This window comes from Amphiura filiformis, chromosome 11, assembly GCF_039555335.1.
Source record: "Amphiura filiformis chromosome 11, Afil_fr2py, whole genome shotgun sequence".
Classification (NCBI taxonomy): Eukaryota; Metazoa; Echinodermata; class Ophiuroidea; order Amphilepidida; family Amphiuridae; genus Amphiura; species Amphiura filiformis.
In genome coordinates this window covers 62,186,773-62,209,610 of record NC_092638.1, presented here as the reverse complement: position 1 = coordinate 62,209,610, position 22,838 = coordinate 62,186,773, and the positions used below count along the sequence as shown (strand labels likewise).

The 22,838-nt window shown below is 36.0% G+C and overlaps 1 protein-coding gene across 1 annotated transcript in view; it reads left to right on the top strand.

Annotated features, from left to right (window-relative positions):
- The first annotated feature begins 15,193 nt into the window (after positions 1-15,193).
- The window catches only part of LOC140163829 (collagen alpha-1(XXVI) chain-like), a 109,998-nt gene continuing 102,353 nt past the window's right edge, over positions 15,194-22,838 (top strand). Inside the window, exon 1 of the mRNA XM_072187144.1 lies at positions 15,194-15,784. Within this exon, the coding sequence (XP_072043245.1) occupies positions 15,654-15,784 (131 nt within the window). The 5' untranslated portion in view covers positions 15,194-15,653. The remainder of the gene's footprint in view (positions 15,785-22,838) is intronic.

The window sequence follows — 22,838 nt, the reverse complement described above, 5'->3', positions numbered from 1 at the left end:
AACTTGTCATATTTTTTGCTTAAATAATACACTTAAGTTTATTTCTGCAAAGTAATACATTGATCTTAGGGACTGTTCATAAATTTTTTGGTGGGGGGGTTGGGGGGTCAAAAACATTTGAGGGTAAAATTCCGGGGTAAAATGTATGAAAAGGCATGTACATTCCAAAAATTTTGGAGCGCGCATGAATGTTAAGTATTCGATTTTGTAATCTCAAGCTACAAATCAACAAAATGGGCACACTTTACAATTTGGGTGTAACACTATGACTCCAATGAGTAATAACTCCAAACGGTAATTTTTGCTGAACCATGAAATGGTATCAGCCTATATGAGTGAATGTTACTAGCTTACTTACTAGCTTACTTACTAGCTTACTGACTAACCATTTGGTCTTAAATGGACATATCTCTAAATGCCACGAAGGTATGACCCCATGAGTGGTGTCATATGAAAGAGGAAAACATAAAGAATATAATAAAAATATTTCCAAACGTCAGAGGTCATCCTGGGGTCACAGGGGTCAAAAAAGGTCATTTTAACCGAAAATGCTCCGATTGAGCTCAAATTTAAATGCAATGATCCTTATGACATTCTTAACATGTTTAAAACATTAAAAAATTTATTTAAGGTCATTAAGGGGTTATAAAGGGGTCAAAGGTTAAGGTTTTCAAAATGCTCCAATTGAGCTGAAATTTAAATGCAATGATCGTTATGACATTGTAAACATTAAAAAATATTTTAAAATTCATTTAAGGTCATTAAGGGGTCATAAAGGGGTCAAAGGTCAAGTTTTTCAAAATGCTCCAATTGAGCTGAAATTTATATGCAATGATCCTTATGACATTCTAAACATTTTAAAAACATTTTAAGATTCATTTAAGGTCACTAAGGGGCCATAAAGGGGTCAAAGGTCAAGCTTTCCAAAATGCTCCGATTGAGCTGAAATTTAAACGCAATGATCCATATGACATTCTAAACATGTTTAAAATATTTTGAAATTCATTTAAGGTCATTAAGGGGCAATAAAGGGGTCAAATGTCAAGTTTTCAAAATGCTTCAATTGAGCTGAAATTTAAATGCAATGATGACAGTGGTATAGGCCTACCACAATATACTGCCGACGCCACATGGTTCAGCTATGGTGCGGTTATCGCTCTAGTTAGCTAATGAGTTAATGACCATAAGGGACGCACCATTAGATTCTCAGGGGGGGGGCATGGGAGTTTGGGTCAGGCAGAATTTTTTTTTTTCAGCCGCCAAAGGCGGCAGAATTTTTTTTTTTTCGCCTCCAAGAGCACAAAATTTTTTTTTCGCCGCCTTCGGCGCCGAAGTTATTTTTTTCAATTTTAATGTAAATTTGTATACAAAGTTGGGTGGGATTTTACTCATCAGTGAGGCAAAAATTTTTTTTTTCGTCTCTAGTGGGCAAAGTTTTTTTTTTTTTTTTCTCACTAGTGGGCAAAGTTTTTTTTTTTCAAATATCTCCCTTGCCCCCCCTGGAAATCTAATGGTGCGCCCCTAACGGTAGATCCTGGGGATGGGGATAAATCCCCAATAATATTTTGATAGGGGATATTCCATACAATCATCCCCAATGCTGACGCCTGTATATGGGTTTCTAACCAAAATTAACCCCATATTTGGTAATTTAAAACTAAAAAGTGCCATTTTTTGTATTTATGAACACTCCCATAAAGGAAATGAGTCAAGGAAGCAAATGGTTTATACATTTCCATTTCCATATGTATTGCAGTTATTGAGTTATGACAAACAATGTGTCAAAATAAAAGTTTTCACTATATACCCCCTCCCAGTGAAAATCATCCACATAGAGGGAAAATAAAACACATTACAATGGGCCTTGGAATATCACGTATTGAACCCATACCTTTTCCTATGTCGACTTTATTTTTCTCAAATTAGGCGGAGGCGCCATATTTAGAGCTTTGGACATTTTATTGTTTTGTTTATTTTCCACAGGCACCGCTCCGACACGTCTTAAAATAATACAACCTTTATGACGTGAGCTTTAAATATTGTGTTGTTCTCGTGTTTTAGGTATTGTGTTTCAAACAGGTCTGTATTATTGGTGTAACTTTGTATAATGGTATATAAAAATTCAACGATAATGTTTAATTGCGCCCTCTAGTCCTTCACAAGCTGTCGATGCCATACTGATGCAGCACTACACACGCTACATGAAGGCCTCAAACCATGAGGCCTGGATCCGACCAGGAGCTAAACAGCGCCATCCTTGCCGATTTTTGTACTTTCACAAAATACCGTAAACGTTCGCCTAATGGCGCTATAGAGTTCATGGAAATGAGAGAGCGCCATCCCTGTAAAAGCCGACTATTATCACTGATCATTAAGGGTACGTGTAGTTAAAGGGTGAAACCTATCGACACATACAATTATGAACAAGATCGAACAAACTTGTTCATGATAATGCGGTAATTATTCACCTGATACGTTGTGGCCCAGTGAGCAGAGCATTAGACTATAGTGCGAGGATAAAGAGAACTTGTGGAGAAGATTGATGGTTCGAATCTCATGCAGTAATTTCTGACAGATTATGATGTCTGTCAATGTTTTTTTCTGATTTGAGGAAATTTTATTCTCTATTTTCTTGATTTTATCTTTAACATTGTTTATATAATTTTATCTTGTATGTGTCTTTTTCATGATTCTTTGTTTTTATCGTTTCATTTTAGAGTAACTCAATCCATTCAATCAAATGTTGTAATGAACCTATTTGATTGTATAGGCATTTGTTATGTGTGTGAGACGAAATGTCGCGTGCGACAAGTCTTTCAATTCGCGCGAGTGTCCTTGCCTATGCATCAGTGGTCATAAGAGGTATATCATTTTATTCGAAAGGGGGGGTCCCAAATATATGGGGGTCATAAAGTCTTGGAAAGAATAATAGGAGGGGGTCATAAAATGTTTTATGACCAAAATGTAGGGAGTCACACGCGGACACGATGACCACAGAAAGTGTGTTATTTTATTCAAAAAGACTGATTTCAATACAATGTTGGGGTTTGGGATCATAAATTTTTGTTGCCAAAATAGTGGGTGCGCAATTTTATTGACGCAGACTTTTTGTAAATTTGGGACCCCTTCCGAAAAAAAAAAAAAAATGATAGCCCTCTAAGAGGATTCAAAAGATAACCTCTGCCCCAATAATCCCTAGCTATATTTGTTTGAAACTGTTCCACGGAGGATGTATCATAATTCAGTATCGAAGTTACGTAATGTTACTATGTCAACGGGATCACGCGCTTGAGTTATGAACCACGATCGAAACAATCACCACACAAAGTATATGGCACTTGAAGGCATATCAAAATAGCGTGATCCGGTAACCAAGAGAATTACGTAACCACTTCGATGCTGAATAGGCCCAGTCTTCAAATGATATAAATAAAATTTGCATGAGTGAACGAACAAAATCACACAACGACCAACTGAATAGAGGCTGTGCATATGACATATCATCCCGTAAATATGACGGACTACTCAAATGCATTCAACAAAAGCATGATTGCATCTACCGCGACAGTTCGTCTCACACACATAACAAAATGCACTACGATCAAATAGGTTGATGACAACATTTGATTGAATGGACTGCACTGGCCATGATTACGGGGAAGAAACCGGTTCAAATCCTTTGTTTGGAGCCAATCGATAAACGCAAGGCCTCTATAGCTATCATTGAATACTGGCTAGGATTCCACAACACAATGAGAACATGTTATAAGGCGCTTTGGAAGGCACACAATACCCCCAATGGCTTTCCATATTATGTGCACTCAACAACTATTCAGTATCGAAGCCCGGTATCGAAGTTACGTAATGTTACTATGTCAACGGGATCACGCGCTTAAGTAATGAACCACGATCGAAACAATCAGTACACAAAAAAGGCATACCAAAATAGCGCGATCGTAATGATCGCCATACAAACAGTGCTTGGTTCCGATACCATCACGGAGTTACGTAACTACTTCGTGGTCTGATAGTTATATGATCAATGGTCTGATCATGGAAGAAAGAGATGAGAAGGAACCACAACGACTTCGATCGGCCAAGTTTTAATCCGCTTATCTATTGACGCATGAAAAGAAAAGCTATCAATGGTACTTACTTTCATGTATGATCCATTTACCGCGATCGATGCTTGGCAAAATCAATACTGAAAAAAATGTATAACAAACCCATCCACGAACAAACAAACGCTACCCAGAAGTAAGATTATGGAATTTCACTGATGCTCTGAACATGTATAGTAGCTTTGTTTTGGGATCTACAGTCAAACTGTTTTCTTGATCGTGTTGTGTAGAAAATGTCCTATAAAACATCGAAAAGGTAATCAAAATCGGCCGTTTTTGCTGAGTTTCATCTTTAGCAAATAAGGTAAGATTTTGGTGACTTTTTCGATGAAAAATAGATGTAAAATGTTCTTAAATAATGCACAATGTTCCGGTTGAGTCCGGTACATAAAACCTGTTTAATTTAATAGTTTATATGTGTATAATCGTAACTAGCTAACTCGTTTCAGTGCCAAAGACTGCCAACTCTGAGAAAAAAGTCATCAAAGTTCGGAAAAATTGGGCAAAATGGAAGAAAAGGATGTAGGCCATCAATGACCGATGATCACGTCACCAAAGAAAATCCTATAGGGTGCTTGCACGGAAGGTCATTAGTTCAAATCATCCTTCACACACGCTCCAGCAGACATGCAAATACATGGAATACAATACCAATCACCTATTTAACGCGGGGTATTGATCAAAGTAAATCCTCATGAATAACAATGTCAACTAAATGTCGGTAAAGGGAGTGGACAAAGTGAATGCGTTCGTTGTGGTTCCTTCTTATCTCTTTCTTCCATGGTCTGATCTACTTGGGTTCGATCCTTTTAAGAAAAGAAAAAATAGCTGATCATTTATAATTTGAAACATTGAGGCCGTTCTATTTTTCAAAGGTCATTTAACTGTTAAATGTAGTGGAATATATCACGCATTGATAGGTAGCAGGTGGAGCAAATTTTGTCAGCGGTTTTTGTTGCCGTTTGTTCGCAGTGCCTATTTATCTAAAAAAAATAAGAAAATTAAAATTAAATTAAAAAAATAATTCACAATATTCGTTCGTAAAATGGGGACAAAATCCAAAAACATTTCTTGACCCTTCTTCACATAAAAATGGGGGCAGAAATCAAGATTCGAACAAGTACCATTCACCATTCAAGGCGCACCCTCTACCGACTGAGCTAACGGGTCAGACAATAAAAGGGTGTAATTTTGAACTGAAGAATATACAAAAAAATATGAAGAAATTACAATGTTATAAAAAGATTTACCAAAATGAGTTAGGTATAACGTATGAATCGATTTACAAAAGTCCAATGGCACTTTGAGAAAGAATACCTGAAGAAACCCCAAAACATTTGCTGCTCTAGCAACTAACCTAGTGACCTAAGTATTGGGTCATGTACCGATATTTTTTTCTGAGGCATTATGTCCAGGTTGCTCAATTTAACACACACGTATCCTTAATGCTGTTGAGATTTTACAAGGATGGCGCTCTCACATTTCTAAGAATCCAAAAGCGCCATTAGGCGAACGTTTACGGTAATGCACACTGCTGTCACTGCATAATCAGCCCTTTACTTTTTCCCCAAGAAAAATATCAAAATCGCCAAAGCGGGCTAGAGTGTGACCACAACAAAAGAAACCATGTGTTAGCTATAGGCCCATTGGCGTACGCAGGGGGGGGGTGTTACGGGTGTGAAACACCCCCCCCCCCTTCTTGGATCTGTCCAAAATAAAACGGGGGAAAGAAAAGGCAAAGAGAGAGAGAGGGGAGATAGAGAGAGAGAGGAGGAGGAGAGATGGGAGATGAGCAAGGCATATGGGCATCATGCAGTTATTGTTAACTACATGTATGCACACAACACAGGGGCACTCACAATAGGCAATTGACCCGTACTGGTAGCGCTGTGTTGTAGATATAGGAGATGAACTAGTTAGCGTCATATATCAAAAAGTATAAAGGCTATGATTTTAGTACTTTCTCTATGCTTCAATTACTTATTCTTTTCAAAATATTTGAATTTTTAACCCGGTACAAGCTTTAATAACGGGGGACCATACATTTGTATGAGAAAGGAAATCTACATCTTATCCAAACTCCCGTGTTAATCCAATGCACATTTTGCTTCACCGGGCCGCCCTGATTTGATTGCATTTGCAAGAGGGGTGCCACGAAACCGTATAATGTACAAATTTAGTACTTTCTGTCAATCAAGTATGGTTTATTCTCTACATGTCAATCTTTAAATTATTAGAATAGTTATAATAACGGGGGACCGCCTTGATAAGTAAATGATAGCAAACTAGTGAAAAATACATGTCAATAGCGTCAGGCCCGTACGCAGGGGGGTGCGGGGGTGCAACCCCCCCCCAATTTGGAAAAGTATACAAAAAGTCCCAACATTTCAGAAAAATCAATTTTTTACGCTTTTTTGGACAAAAATGTTCCAAATTTTGTCCACTCTTCACAAAATTATCCACCCCTTTTGAAAAAAATCCACTTTTTCAAAATCAGCACCCCGCCAATGAAATCCTGCATACGGGCCTGAATAGCGTCATTATCGATTGCAGGCGACGGATGACATGATCGAGCCGGCAACTTGTGAAACCGCCCGGCCGTATGGCATTTACCAATATACTCGGTTAGTTTTGTGGGGTTCATTATCGAACCCCAACGGTTTTAGCTTGTATTTATATTATTTATCAACATAGGCCTATTTGTTTGTGATATTTCAAGCGTTTTAAAATGTCAAAATAATCCTATTCAATTACACGGTTGACGATGAAAATTTACTGAATTTAGAGAATGCAATGCGGCCACCACCTGATCGATTGGATTAATCGACCGTAGCGGACAATTCGATCGCTCATTGGATTAATATTATCACGTGGTAAGAAATTTGCATTGGACAATCGATTACTATAATGGTTTAGTACTGCATATTTCGGTTTAATCTTCACTAAGCGGGTTCATGGCTGAAAAGGTCAGGGTGAATTTGCCGTGGACAAAACTGCACTATGGACATATTATCACAATAATATCATAGGCCTATAGATGCCTTAACAACCCCCACACAAATATCTCACCCCTATACCCGGTATTGACCGGCAACATACGTAAATGTGTTATGTTGATACATGTCAACATCCACACACACCTCACATCATCACACCCCTTTAATTGCATGGATATACATGTTTACACCAACACCAAGCCCCCCACTCCCCACATCATCACACCCCACCGTACGCCAGCAACGTACTTAAAAGTTTTAATTGTCAACTCCATCGTTACGCTTACAAAACTGCATCTCTTACACCGCATTGCGCCATGTTATCAGTTGAAAACCGTTTGCATTTTTTTTCTGTCAAAACATGGTGCAACTTACGCAAGCTTATATAGGCCTACCTCAGATGATTTTTACTTTGTAATCTAAATCTAATCGTTTTTCAAAAGAAAATGTTAAAATAAAGCATATTCATGCAATACACGCACATACGTCACTACCAAACTTGAAGTGAGCCAAATTAAAGTCCTTCTGATATCAAATAATTTTGATTTTTGAAATTCGAGGTATAATATACATTTATGGCAAATGATTAAAATTGATATTTAACAGTCCTAAGACATAAGAGACCTATTTTCTTTTTTTTTCCTTTCTTTTTTTTTTTTTTTTTTCCTTTTTTCTTTTTTTTTTTGTGTGTGAGTGTGTGTGTGTTTTGGGAAAAAAATCATATCTTCAATACGTTGGTTTTCCTTTGTGATTTTCCGGTCATATTCAGGACTTTGTTTTTGTTTTGCCTTCCGCTTAAAGCTTCTTAGGCTCCAAATAACGCGCTGTGATGTCATCGTGGAAGCACTAGGCTTCAAACCCATGAGGCCTGGATCCGACTACGAACTAAAGAGCGCCATCCTTGCCGATTCTAAACTTAAAAAGTTTGCTTGCCACTACGGATTCAAAATAATGCACACTGCATTATTTTCCCCCTTATTTTTTCCCTACGAAAATGTTAAAATCAGGTGCAACGGGCTAAAGTGTGAGCACAAAAAAGAAAAAAATATACTAGTTATATCCCTGCTTATACCGTACATATTCTTTCGTTGTACACACCCAGGAAACACAAAATCGGGTTATAAAACGTTTTAATACCGTTCCAAATCATTTTTGAAAACTTGATGCAAAACATTCTAACATATGCTTTACATGCATAATGTTATTCAAGAGCTGACAAACTATTTTGCAAGGCTGTTTGCAAAAAGTATTTTACAACAACATTAAAATATTGTTGTAGTGTTTGACGTTAATAATGTTTAGAAAACATTTTTTGTCTGCGTTGCAACGAGTTCGAATCGTGCTCATAATATTTCCCAGAAAATATTACTGTCACATACTTCACTGTCACCTTGTAACTTCACTCGGAGACACGGAAACAGATTAAATCTCGATTGGCCTTATTGACCTACAAATTACCACTTAAAATTAAATTAGTATTTCATTATTCATTTCAAGGCAACTTAATTTTAATAATTAAGACTAATTGGACACTTATCACATAATATAACCATAAATTAATTGAAAACGAGACCTTATACTTTAATAACACAACACGGCCTTGTTATCGGTGGAAAACTTACACTGTAAAAAATCTTCTTTTTTAACCGAGTGTAGACATTTTTCGTGCAGCTATAAATCTGCATACAAAATGTTATTGTCCAATTTTACAGTGTCTGCAAAAAAATGCTATATAGGTTTACAGGAAACTGTATAAATAATTGGTAGCTTCTTGCGATATCGTTACCATGCAAATTTATATTTTATACTTTTTGACCATCCACGGCGAACCCAGTGTAATATTGCTTCGGAGGTATTGACAAATAAAGCTTACTTTCAGTAATAAATAAAGAACAAAGGAATTTGATAAATAAAGAACAAAGGAATTTTAGAGCAAAATTGGGTTTTAATCACATATTTCTCAAGCCATTATAACAAGTGATATCATTTTGAAGGTCCCTTTTCAGAAATTTTTATTTTTTATTGTATTTGTTTCAAAGCCTGTGTTATGTACACCTAAATATTTACACACAATTGTTGACAATATTGCTGGACGAGACTAGTAATTATAGCAGAATCTAATATTTATTTAGTACATGATCGTAGAATTTAATGTTTTGAATAAAATACGGTATAGCCTTTTAAAATTTCAAAAATACACATTTGCCTGTCTTTTAACAATCAACAAAATACTGTCCCTTTATTTTACAATTTTACTGAAAATTTAATATACTGTTATTTTTTACAGTGTATCTTAGAAATACAGTAAAATATTCTCATACGATCACAGACGATACATGAAAACACCATGGTCATTTGCAATGTAAGCTGTGACTGTGAGCCCTTAAGGCATGTAGCTGTTACGGTGACACTCTCCGTCGAGTTTTTCGATAAATTCATGAATTTCTCAAAAAGTAAAAATAGCAGTTTAACAAATAATAGTTCAAATGAAAGCCATTATTGGGGGCATAATTATCGTATCATTAAAATAGGTCTGACACCAATTAAAACATGTGTTTTGATGTCCCAAGTTCATAGTAAAATATGCTCACGCTCTTTTTTACAGATGGCCTGGAATTTCATATTTCGGTTGCAGCGATTGCCCAAAAATAGGTGGTATGCTTATGAAAAGCGTTTCCGCTTGGAATGTAGATAGTTATTGTTGCTATTACTGTTCGCGATTTTAATTTATGCATTCTTTAGCCGACAATTTTCAATGCATTTTACACACTCAAAATGTCGCTCGCGTAAATACTGATATTTTAAACAGTATCCGTTTTTTAAACAAAACTACTGTCCACATTAGTTCCCAAGACTTTGATGAAAACATAGATCCAAATCAGACTGCATGTGACGAACAGATTTTAAATTAGAATTGAAAGAACCAGCGTATGCCCTATGAAAATGCTGTTTCGTAATAAATCGCGTTGTGATAAAAAGAGGGAATTTTTTACATCCTTTTGGCTGTTTTTTATATCAAGGAAATGTGTGACCTACCCCAAACTTCTCATGTAGCCTTGACTTAATGTCCGTGACTGTTTGATATTATTGAATTTAGACGATTTGAACTATTTACTTACATTTAACCCGATGTTTGGCCAGAGAATGTTGTATTATATTCCAAAGATGGCGACAGGTACAGACTCACTTTAAACCGTAAAAAGGACACGTTTCTGCTCAGATGTTTCAGAGTTTGAGACCATATATTCACGGTTTTCCTATTACAATTCAAACCTATGACAAATTTGGCTGGTTTGCGATATGCGATTTTCATCCTGATGTGGTAGTACAGTGATGTCAGTACAGTGAGCATTTAATTGGGCACAGCCAAATAATTACTAGCGTTCGGTCAAAGCGCTGGTGTACACATGCACACGCTTAATACGCCACATAGATGCGCGAGCGAAACAGCTGCTTCAACGCGTTGACGTTGACTGCCACATCAGGGTGAAAAATGGTAGGCCTACATGTATGACTATAAAACCTCAAACACGCCCCTCGATAAAGGTTGGCAAATGAAGGAGGCGGAAGTTTAGCGAATATGCGAGTGCAAGCGCCGCCCTAACCGTGGAAGGTTTCCGCATACCGAATATAGGTTTATATCATGGCCTCTAGGCCTCATGGTTTATTTTTCGAAAAGAAAGCATAATCAATTGAGAAGGGAATGGATATTGCCATAATAATATCAAAGTTAATACTTGTCGTCCATAACAAGAATGAATGCATCACGATTGTATAATATCCAGCTTTGGCATTTCATTTGATTACACTAAACATATGAAGCTTTATCTTTACTAGATTTATGCACTGAACATTTGCAGACTAGGCCTTCTACATGTAGTGAGCACCACATTAGATTGTGTTTACAAGAAATATTTATAAAATAAATAAATAACATGAATCCATATAAGATTTATATAGTGCACCAGAGGATACAAAGCGCTGTAATTTCGCTGCTACTAGTGAATTATCAGAATCAGATATCATCAACTATGCCGATTGTAGCCGATTAGATTGTAACATCCACTTATTATCTCAGAAGTTCCCGAAAGTCCATTGGATGAAGAAAGATGTGAGCGGTATGAATTAATAAGTGTCGCCTCCTAGAAATATCCTAGATCACCAGCTTGGATGATAAAATATTATCTAGAAACATGCATCTGTTTTCAAGGTCTCCCTTTCATCTATTGACCTTAAAGAAAGGATTAAAATTATTGAATAGAGTCCATGACCTGACGCAACGCATTATTAATGAGTAGCTATTAGGGACAGTCATGATGTTATGGTTGAGCGAGCAACGTATGACCACTACACAGGTCAATGGCCTGATTGCGATCTGGCGGGTTTTTAAAAGCACGGTCCCTGAACTACGGTGTACCATGAGGGACATGCAAACTTAAAATAATTTTTCACAAACTCAAATATTTTTTTGCAAACTGAAATGATTTTCTACAAACTCAAATATTTTTTTTACAAACTCTAATAATTTTATTACAATCTCAAATAACTTTCTACAAACTCAAATAATTTTTTACAAACTTCAAATATTTTTTTGCAAACTTTCGACTTTCACGAGAGAGCAAGACTCCCAGCGAGACTCAGGCTATCGAGATTGAGTCTATGCGCGATGCGATATGATTTTTTTTTAAAAGAAGGGTCTTAGACCGCTCGGCCACACGACTTGTTGGTATCCATCTTGAATTTTTTTTTACATATAATCGCAACCTCAACATAGGCTTACCACGTGGCAAGCAAAGGCAGAAAACGTACCATATTTTGGAATTTTATTTGCTTAAAAACATTAATGTGTATTAATAGCGCCCAATTGTTGTTAAGGCGGCTGTGTACTCTCAGACATGCATGTAGTAAAAGTGCAATAACTTTGTAATTATTCGCACAAGACATATAAAAGTATACATTTTTATGAAGGCAAGACATCAATAAATCTTAATATAAATACAGATTTGGGGTAAAAACAACAATTCTGAAGAAAATCACAAAAAAGTGAGTTTTTGGCAATATAATTATACTACGACCTACCAAAACTACACTCTTTCCAAAATATTTTATTTTGTTTTTAGCTCAAACTTGAGGCTCCATTCCAAAAACGGTTTTTGTATATTTTTTATATCAATTGGCCTTATATTTTGCGATATTGACCATATAAGACATCAAATTGAACTTTTTAAAATTCACAAACGCCTATTTGCACAAAATGATGCCTAAAATCGGAAATAGACCAAAATATAAAAAATGAGAAAATCGTTTCTTGAGTCAATCGTGCTTTTACGATGATCATATTTGCTTACCTAGATGCTGTATTTATTGAGTTATCGTGTACCTAAATCGTCATTTTACCGAGAAAATGAACATTGAAATAATGGCCGTTGAAGTTTAAAGTGGTCACATTTTGCACTTTCATCGAATTTCACAATGTCTAGAGTACACAGCCGCGTTAAGAGGCGCACCATTTGATTTCAAGGGGCATGGGAGTTTTTGAAAAAAACTTCGCCCACTAGTGAGACGAAAAAACAACTTCGCCCACTAGTGAGATGAAATTTTGTTTGCCTCACTGGTGAGTAAAACAAATTTCTCCCACCCAACTTTGTATAAAGGTATACATTATAATTGAAAAATAAAAATAAAATAAAAAAAGGCGGTGAAAATAAATCCTCCCTTTGGAGGCGATAAAAAAAATACAAAAAAAATTCTGCCTGACCCAAACTCCCATGCACCCCTGAGAATCTAATGGTGCGTCCCCTGCGTGATCTAAATACAGAAATCCGACAATAAATGGGCCTCTACATGCACAATACATTATATTAAAGTTTGCAACAACAAAAATTAAAGTTTGTAATAATTATTCGAGTTTGAAAAAATAATTTGAGTTTGTAAAAAATTATCAAAGTTTGCAAAAATTATTTTAAGTTTGCATGTTCCTCATGGTACACCGTACTGAACATAACATATCCGTGGGCATATGACCGAAATTGCCTAGCAATTGACGTCTCATGTCAACACAGTCTATAGTGTGATTAGAACATTATTGTCTGGTGATCATTATAGTATGATCAAAAAAAAAAATCCAGATTTTCAAAAATTAAAAGAACCACTTTTTAGCGGGAATTTTCGTAAGTTACACAGCTGAAGTTATGAAAGGGTTGAAATACTACAATATTATGGCATAAACAAGAATATGTTCGATTGGTCTTTATTCCTATAGGCTGTGCCCTTAAGCGAGATATAAATGCGCTATCATATAGACAACATAGTTTATCTAACCCTAACTATGTTTGCTGTTTTAATGGTAACCCAACTGGCTGTACTGGCTGTGGTAACACCGTGGCAATGGTTGCAATTCAACTATTTCACCCCTTGTCTAAACAGCTTAGCTAAATTCATACTAGATCGCTGAGCGATTGCGATGCATCGCTTTTGAAAAGCGACTGGGTAGTTTGCGATGCATCGTTTGTCGCTTTTGCATTAATACTAATCGCAGACGCCGGCCCGGGGACGCCGGGCGCAGACGACAATTAAAATATTCAAAAGTTAATGTTTTGCCGCCGAAGTTAATCCAACTGGTAGGAGAAATGATTGGTTGATGCATTCACGTCCCTTCACGTAGTAAACAAGCGACATCACTCAAGATACGCGTCGTTTTCGCAAAAGCGATGATTATCTATCAATCGGCTCACTCTCAAAACGGAAGTAAACACAGAGCATGCGTGATAATCGCTTTTCTGCAAATGCGATTGAGTATAAATTCAGCTTTTCGTGTAAACTTTACTATCAAGATACGTTAATCGAATAGGAATGGTGAGTATCAATGCCATGGCCAATTGAATTCATCACAAAAACAGAATAGACAGGAATGTGATGTGATAATTATGAAAACAATTATCAAATTAATTTGATATTGTTATGAGGTGCCGCGTTTTCTGATTGAGCTCCGCGTGAAAAGTTCATACCAATAACAAAATGCTCAACTTTTGTATTCGTACTGCATGGTAATATCTAAAGGAGTACCACCAATGCAACATGATTCTTGTAAGCATGCGATAGAATCTACGCCTGGCTCACTTGGGAATGTATGATCATTTTCAACTGAGACAGTAATGTATGAACATTTTCAACTGAAGTTAGAGAGAGACAGATTAATTATCTGTAATGTATGAGGTACAGGGTTCAATTCTTCCCTGAAGCGAATTTCTCAACTAAATAATAATTGGCTTGGATTGAAACGAAGGAAATTTAGATTTAATTGGTACCATCTCTATCTTATGCAGACTTTCTTTCTCTATCCCCGATCCCCCTGCAGTTAAAATTTAGGAAATTACCTCCTTCGCATCGGTGGTCTCATGAAGAGAGAGACATATGTACATGCAACTCGCAGTCAGTTCCGAAAAGTGCAGTAGTGTTATCATTGGCTGCCCCAATCTACGTTTGTACCTATGGTGCAGTGAATATAATAAAGGTAATAAAAACCGAACTTACCTAACATTTAAGAAACATTTATATGAATTTCTGAAAACATAGATGCACCACCATGACCACTGCAAGAATCCAAATTCCACGACTGAAGAAAGGGATCTAGTAAAAGTGATCGACAACATTACTTATTAGTCGGTATTTCATGTGCATCTTCATGTCTAGCATATTTGTATGTATAAGTATGGACACAGAGAAAAACTGCATTTATTAAAGAGCAAAGAATGATTAATAAAGATATACTCAACAAATACGCGATGTCAATCAGAACATCTGTAGATCTCTGTTTGTGGTATGGAGCAATTTGCTTTGGTATTGTAATTGCCAATCAAAGTAATATCAAGTTGGCTGTCGAAACTAAGGAGGATATAGATTTATAATAAATAAAACAAACAGTCGAGACAACACACTAAGTTAAGTTTAACTAGTGTGTGATGAACCGGCATTTTGACATAACAGTTCGTACTTTACTTAAGCAGTCAGGAGAGTTTAAAACTTTCGTAATCACGTGTACACTAGCGTTTAGTTCCCATTAGCTGCATTGGAAGCCGGACAGTCAAGACGTTGTGCCAGACTCAGATTTGGAACGCTGAAGATAAGAGCTTCATTGGGACTATACATACAAAGAGTCACCTCGCGAGAGTTGCCGGAGTATTGGATGCTCCAAGCATGTAAATAGTGAATAGGGTGTTATTCACTTATTTATAGAAGTTCACCAGTCTTTTCTACCTACAGGAATGTTTTGCAAGCACATCAAATCAACAAAATGAGTCAGAGACTACTAGTACTAGACAAGTTTTAAGCTTTCATAGTTTTTTTGACATCCCGGTGCAGCTTTTTGCGCGCCTTGCTTGAAGGGGACATACAGATCACAATCAACATATCGAATGTCTACTGGATAAACCAAGTGATATAATTGGGATATTTACTCCAGTGTTATCAACAAGTTTATGTTATTAACGTGTGGCTGTATTCTAGCAGCGGCAATTAAGAACTATTTATTACAATCATGGCTTTCTTACATGGAATGAAACTATATTACTCTAGTAACTTATGGACTTCAATATTACTATTGGTAATGCTATGTGTATATGCAGAGTGTTATGGTTATGCGCCAACTAATAACTATGTCAGATCAAGGTAAGTTCATTAATGTTATGTATGTAGATAATTATGGATTACTGGCCTAAATTGTTCTATGTTGAAGAAAGGATCTATAGTTGTTTTATTCTGTGCCATTTCATTGTATCCTGAGATGAGTACACAAATGTAACACACACCTCTAAACGTCATGCCAACAACATACAATCCCTACATAACCATTCGCGCACACCCCCATAATTATACACATCTTTAAACACCCTTAGACATCCAACCACCCCACCAATACAGATAAACAGCCGTTACACCCAAACATCCCACACACCCCTTACCTCCAAGCGATTACACAACCACACAACCACACCTCCACACACCCATGGATCCACACCCCTCCCACCATGCCCACAAATCACATTAGAATGTACAAACAAAACAATCCAACGGGACTACAAAGGTCATGAAACTTGTGAACGCCAAAACGTTGAGCTCTCAGAGGGTGTATGTGACTGTTTCCAAGATACCTTAATTTATAAATCTAGGCTTATCCCTCAAAATTAATTGCGTTCGTGCCTTGCTCCGCCTTTATAAGTCCTTTCTCAGCCGGTATTAATGGAAATATTATTACGGTTTGTTAATGCATTAATGAAGCGCATCATGATTTCACACGAGCAACTATTAAAGGCAATTCAATCCGGAAATAATGATAACACAAATAATCCGTATGCACCCTGCACTAGTCATCACTAGTCACATGTATATCTTTTGGGTAGATTTCAAACTGAACGACAACTTGACAAAATGCTTAAGATGTCATGTATTTTATACGAAAGGACAAAGTTAACAAACGGAAATTAAAGCAAATTATGGGTAAATAATGTGACCCTGCTTAAATTAGTAACACTCAATATTATATGCTCAATGTCATGGCGTAGTTCTTTATTCCCAGCATATTTGTACATTACTTATATGACCTTCGAATATGTTGGGTACAAAAACTCATACTCCATAACTTGAGGTCAAATTTTGAGCATTGATTGTTTAATGGGGGTATGACCTGTGACTTTGAGTACGAGACTATTTTGGTTCCGTGAGTCTGACTCAATATTTAGTTCTCTTTGCAATACATGTACTATTATGAGTATTTGTGTCAGATACTGTTATATGTATATTGCATTATATTAAAATAAGGTAATTCAGAAAGGCGACGCTGCGTCAATTGATATTAAAATATAGATTCTGGTACAAAAGAAATAGTTGTCACTATTATATCTGAAGTGATGAAAACGTATGTGCAGAAAGGCATCTCCGGTGCACGGTGAAGGATCTTTTATTACGGATACATACAAAAATAACACATAGTCATTCTAGCCTTTGAAAACAACAATGCATATAAAACAAGGGTATATTTAAACGATATTTTAACAAGACATTCTATCTTAACATACTTAAAAAGATTATCGTTGCTTTAGAAGAAAACAAAGATATGAATAATGCTGCTGCAGCATTAGAAATCTTCAACACATTCGATATATTTAAAACTTACGAAACAACGAAGGAATTGTTTTGCAAATATTGACTCTGAACATGCTGAACGTCACTGCACATCAAAGATATGGTTTATTTTACTTCCTAGACTGAAATAATCTCGGGAAGTGATTTTATACAGAAAATAATCTCACGCGGGCAAGGAAAGGCTTTGCTCTATAATGTATATAAGCCGGTACGAATTAAATACCCTACTTCTACAGTTAACTAGAGCGAATATATGCCATCTATAAAATCTAAGAATAACTCCACTGCTACATGTACAATTAGCCATGTTAACTCTTGTTAACTCTGTCATGTATAAGACCTCACAAGTACAAGGTATCTAACTCAAGCAACTCTTAAATGGTTTCTTGAGTGCATGATGTAAGCAACCCGATAACTCTATGATCATATTCTGTAATATAATCAGCATCCTTATTATATCATCATGATCATACTTGTAACTGTTGCAACCTTCCAAATTTAAGGGTACGTAGTACATATACCACTGACAGCCATTTATGTTCGTATTGAAAGAACAATAGTCTTAACTCGCGAAAAAAAACCCGTTTAAGACGGCACAATCTGATGTGTACTGAAGCATCGTATTCCATGTGTATCTTCATGTCTAGCATACTTGTATGTATGAAGTAGGGACGCAAAGAAAAACTGCACATATTTAAGAGCAAAAAATGACTAATAAAGATGTTCTCAACAAAATATTAATTTTTTTATTTTCATAGACGAACAAGTATGCTTACATAACTTTATCGTAAGATTTCCTGTGGTAATCTATAGCCCAACAAATCGGTCAGCGCTGTCACAAGCTGATTGTTCATTTGTTTTCTCTTGATAGAGATTTACCCGTATATTATCGCATCTTACGCTATTTGGTGAACTATTGGTTGAACTCTATCAATGAGTGATGCTCTGCCTATGGCTCCTTTAGTTGTCAACGTGCTTGACAAGAATTTCCAAATGGACTTAAATACATTTAAGTAGCCGCTTTGAATGCATGTGATATCCTGTTTTTTAAATTTCATTAATTATATTTCGCAAACTGCCGTATTGAATGCTTCTCTATGATCATTTATTTTGAGAAAGTTATGTTGTTAAAAATTGAAAGCATCACTTATGATAACACTTTGAGACAGGTGTAAGGGTAGTGGATGATTGTTTGAGTAGTTTAAGTAGTTTATCTAGAATATGCATACACAAACACACAACCATTTAGCCTTTACCACACCCATTCCACACACCCATCCCCTTGTGAAATTAAAACAAATTCTGCCTATATTGAAATCACGAGAACCTTGGCAAATGAACAACAACAACAAAAGCAAGATACCAGGTGGTGTATGACGTGCAGTCCCTAAATTCAGTAAATTTTCATCGTCAACCGTGTAATTGAATGGGATTATTTTGAAATTTTAAAACGCTTGAAATATCACAAACAAATAGGCCTATGTTGATAAATAATATAAATACAAGCTAAAACCGTTGGGGTTCGATAATGAACCCCACAAAACTAACCGAGTATATGGAAAATGCCATACGGTCGGGTGGTTTCACGAGTTGCCGGATCGATCATGTCATCCGCCGCCTGCAAGATACTTTTTATAATAGAGATTTATGCAAACGTACCAACGCATATTTCACCACGCAGCGGAACATCAATGATTACATAAATGAACCACAGAATCACAATAATTTTATATATTTTGCTTACATTGGGCTTAGTTCAAAGTAAAGTGTTTATAACACAGACATAGAAGTTATCGCCATGTTGGAATGCCGCTAGACCATTACACCCGGTGTTATAGCTTCTCCTTAAACTATGCTAACTTTTATACCCCCCGTGCTAACTATTACCGTATTATCTTATTTTGTCAACAAAATTACTTCAAACAGAGCACATAACACCCTGACATTATGAATTACCATGGTATTTCCGACACAAATTATCACAACATTGAAAAATATGATGATAGGATCAATCTATGAACCGGCGGTTTCCAGTTGATTGGAATTATGCCGTGACACGAGAATTGGCTTAAGTAAATCTTAACTGGAATTATGTGTTAATACAAAGTAATGCATTACCACCCGTGTCACTTAACACTAGATAGCGTCCAACACCCTTATTTCCTTAGTAGTAAGCTATCTAAATGACCCTTTATCATAATTATATAATGTATATTGCTTGATTAACGAACAGTACATGCCATATTCACTAAGTGTAAGTAATTTGATTCATGACATAGCATGCGCGTGACATAATCAATTAAGCATGTTATTATGACTTTGAGCTTAACCTGAAGTGCAAAGTTATTTCTTAATTCGTTAAGAAATATTGTAAATTTGGTAGGTTTTTGACGGTTGTCAGGCAGAAAATTGTTTAAGTATTGAAATATTTGAAAGACTATTTAAAAGGTATTGAACTATTTGAAATATTATTTAAATATTAAGGTTATGGGTTTATTCCGTATTGATGGGGACATAGAACGGTGTTACAAGGATATGATATAGGTAGTGTTATGGTGACATGCAAATGCAACAAAGATATGTCCCCATAACATAGCCTACATAACGTTAAAACATTTAGTTATGTATATGGTCGTACATGTCGTAGAAAAACATTGAGTTTTATAAACAGTGCAAAACAATACTGACGACAATAATTTATATGACACAAATACCATATCTCGCACATCGATTTACGCAGTTATCTGATTTTTTTTAAATTATTATTTTTATATCTGTTTTTGTGTCAGAAAAATGTATTTTGTTTAGCATAGTGTATAAGTAGCCATGGTAACCAAGTAAGTAACTAAATAGCGCATGAACAGGTTAATAACTAAGCAAAGTAGGTACATTTGAGGGAAAATAGTTTACTTAATTTACTTTTTTGGTTTTACTTTAGAAGTTGTACACCTAAAAACTCTGCAATATCTGCAAAAAGTATAGACTTTTAAACACAATCCTATACATAATATCGCACAATATATATTACTTATATATCAGGATGTTTTGCTCTGCAAAGCTAGTACAGATTTGTTTCTGATGATATAGATCAGTGTTTTTACCCGATCGCTTTAGGCAAGGTAGGCAAGTGATATTGGTCCTACTCGCCACTCATGAGAGAAACTTGCACAAGTTTGGAATAACATCTTTAGGGGATGTCTGCTGTGTGTCTGAGCGCGATTTGCCCGTGAAATCCGTATGTGTGCCTTTCAAAATATCTCACATCAAACTCTGAAACATATTTATCAAAGATATAATTTAGTCCAATGGGATAACTGTTTGGTTGTGTTTAATTTTAAGCTATTTTATCACATCAGCGATTTTTATCCGTTCTTCGAACCCTATTTAACTCCAAACTGTTTGTTACTATAGTTCTGATCTTGAAACCTTTCATTTTTCAGTGGGGTTCTTACAAACAAAACAACAAATATCAGACAAAAGTGAGTTACATATAGAAACCAATTAGGGGAGGATATTATCAAGATGTGAATATCAAACCATAGATATTGGAACACAATATCTGTGAATAAACCCATTCGAATCCATTTCACCACAATGATTTCACAGGGAATAAAGCTGAGTTGTCGAGTCACATTATGGAGTGGAGAAAAGCTCATATAAATGAGAGGTACATTCATGTTAAAAAAATTCACTTTTGTTATTTGTTTACTTATCGCCATGCATCTTAAGCTACATTTCCATGATGCCTTTAGCGTTCCAACTTTCTCATCACCCAATTTAACATAATAATAATAATAACGTATTCAATACATGTATATCAACCATAACAAAAAGTTATATATCATCGTTCATTCCATGAGTTTGCATGTTTGCAAGCTGTGTATGTTTGGAAATTGGATAATATTTAATACCTTATAGATGGAAACAAGCGTATCGTTATAATAACACGTGTTATGTTTCCTCATGGTAAAGAGGCTAAATGATGATCTAAGCCGGGATCTAAGTCAATGTTGTGGGGATGAGAGATGAAATTGTGCATAATGCCATTTGTTGATGTACGGTATTGAATATTATGTCTCGTCCGAGAGTTACGTATTTTACGTGGGCGTCACAACACGTGCGTAGAAGAACGGTTTGTCTCCACGCTAGCGACGCAACCGCGTCCATAACACGCACTGAAGGCACTCTCAACTTGAGACGAGACACATTATAGTCCCGGATTATAGTAGGTCTGCCATTGGGAATTTTTAAGTTTTTCGTATTGAATTATAACACTTCAGGTTTTTGATTTCCTATTTTAACTTCCCGTTGATCGCTCGATAAAGTGTGATACATCTTTTGTAAGTGAACAACAGATCAGCCTAGACTGATTCACTTCTGTTTGTTGAAAACAAAATCTTTCTTTTGATTGGTTAACTGTGTTGGAACTGTATATGTTTTATTTTTGTTTTATTTCGCGTTTAGAAAATTTAGCCTATATCATAAGCTTTAAAATGGTATATCATTTGACTTCAAACGACATCAAGAAGCGGGGTTATGGAGAAATGGTACCTTATTTCGGTTCTACATGTGTCTCTTTTTCCACATTGCTGGTAATAAATATCAAAAAGTCATAATTGGCGGTTATTTCAAATCATCCCCAAGTTAACGAGGTTCAGGAATGTCCTCTCATTGTTAATTGTTGGTTATACTACTTGAACAGGATTTATCCAAAGCATACAAAGACAAAAACAATAGACATAGGTAGAAGCTTATTATCCTCTTCAACAATAGGATTATTGATTGGTTTAAAAGGTGTTTGACTGGCACTAGCAAAATGAGATACATGTAGCACCAACTTGAAGTACCTATGAAAACGACCTTTATGCACAGAATACAATTTGCCGACTTTACTGTTGGTTTGTGGTGGACGGTCATATAACAGTGTAACAATAGCAACATAAATCAATACGTAGTGTGAGATGCTCAAGCAGGACAAAAGGTTGAATGCGCTGAGAAACAATCAGACGCAACTTTCCTCCAGTCATGCCAGTACTGTCTATTTTGGGTCATCTTTCTGGTCTCTTGAGAAATGAAAGTAAGACATCGTCAGAGAGTAAACTTCACTTATGTACCCTATAGGTAAAAACCTCTTTTAGTTCATCATAGATGGCAGCTTTATCCGTTATTATTCTTTAGGCAATGTTTTGAGGTGCTTCAGCAAACACACGTGTATCTTTAGAAAATATGTGGCATTTTTAAAATCCCTGATCGACATTTTGTAAGTCATAGGTCTAGACGACAACTATCTATATAACGTTCTAAATGTAGGTAATGGTGCAGTAATGTTGATGAAAAATGTACCGTTATTTTTTTTGGGGGGGGGGCGAATTCAAAACTTGTCGTACAAACAAATTCGCGTTTTCCCACTCTTTGTTAAAATGCCTTGTTTCTCATCATTTTGATATTTGATATTTCTAGTTACCATTTTGTCAAGAAATATAATGTGTAGCCCTTCTTTTTTTTAATAAAAGAAATTATCCCCCCTCTTAAAAAGTGATCTGATCCTATAATGTTATTGTGTTTTTGTTTTAAGTTGCAA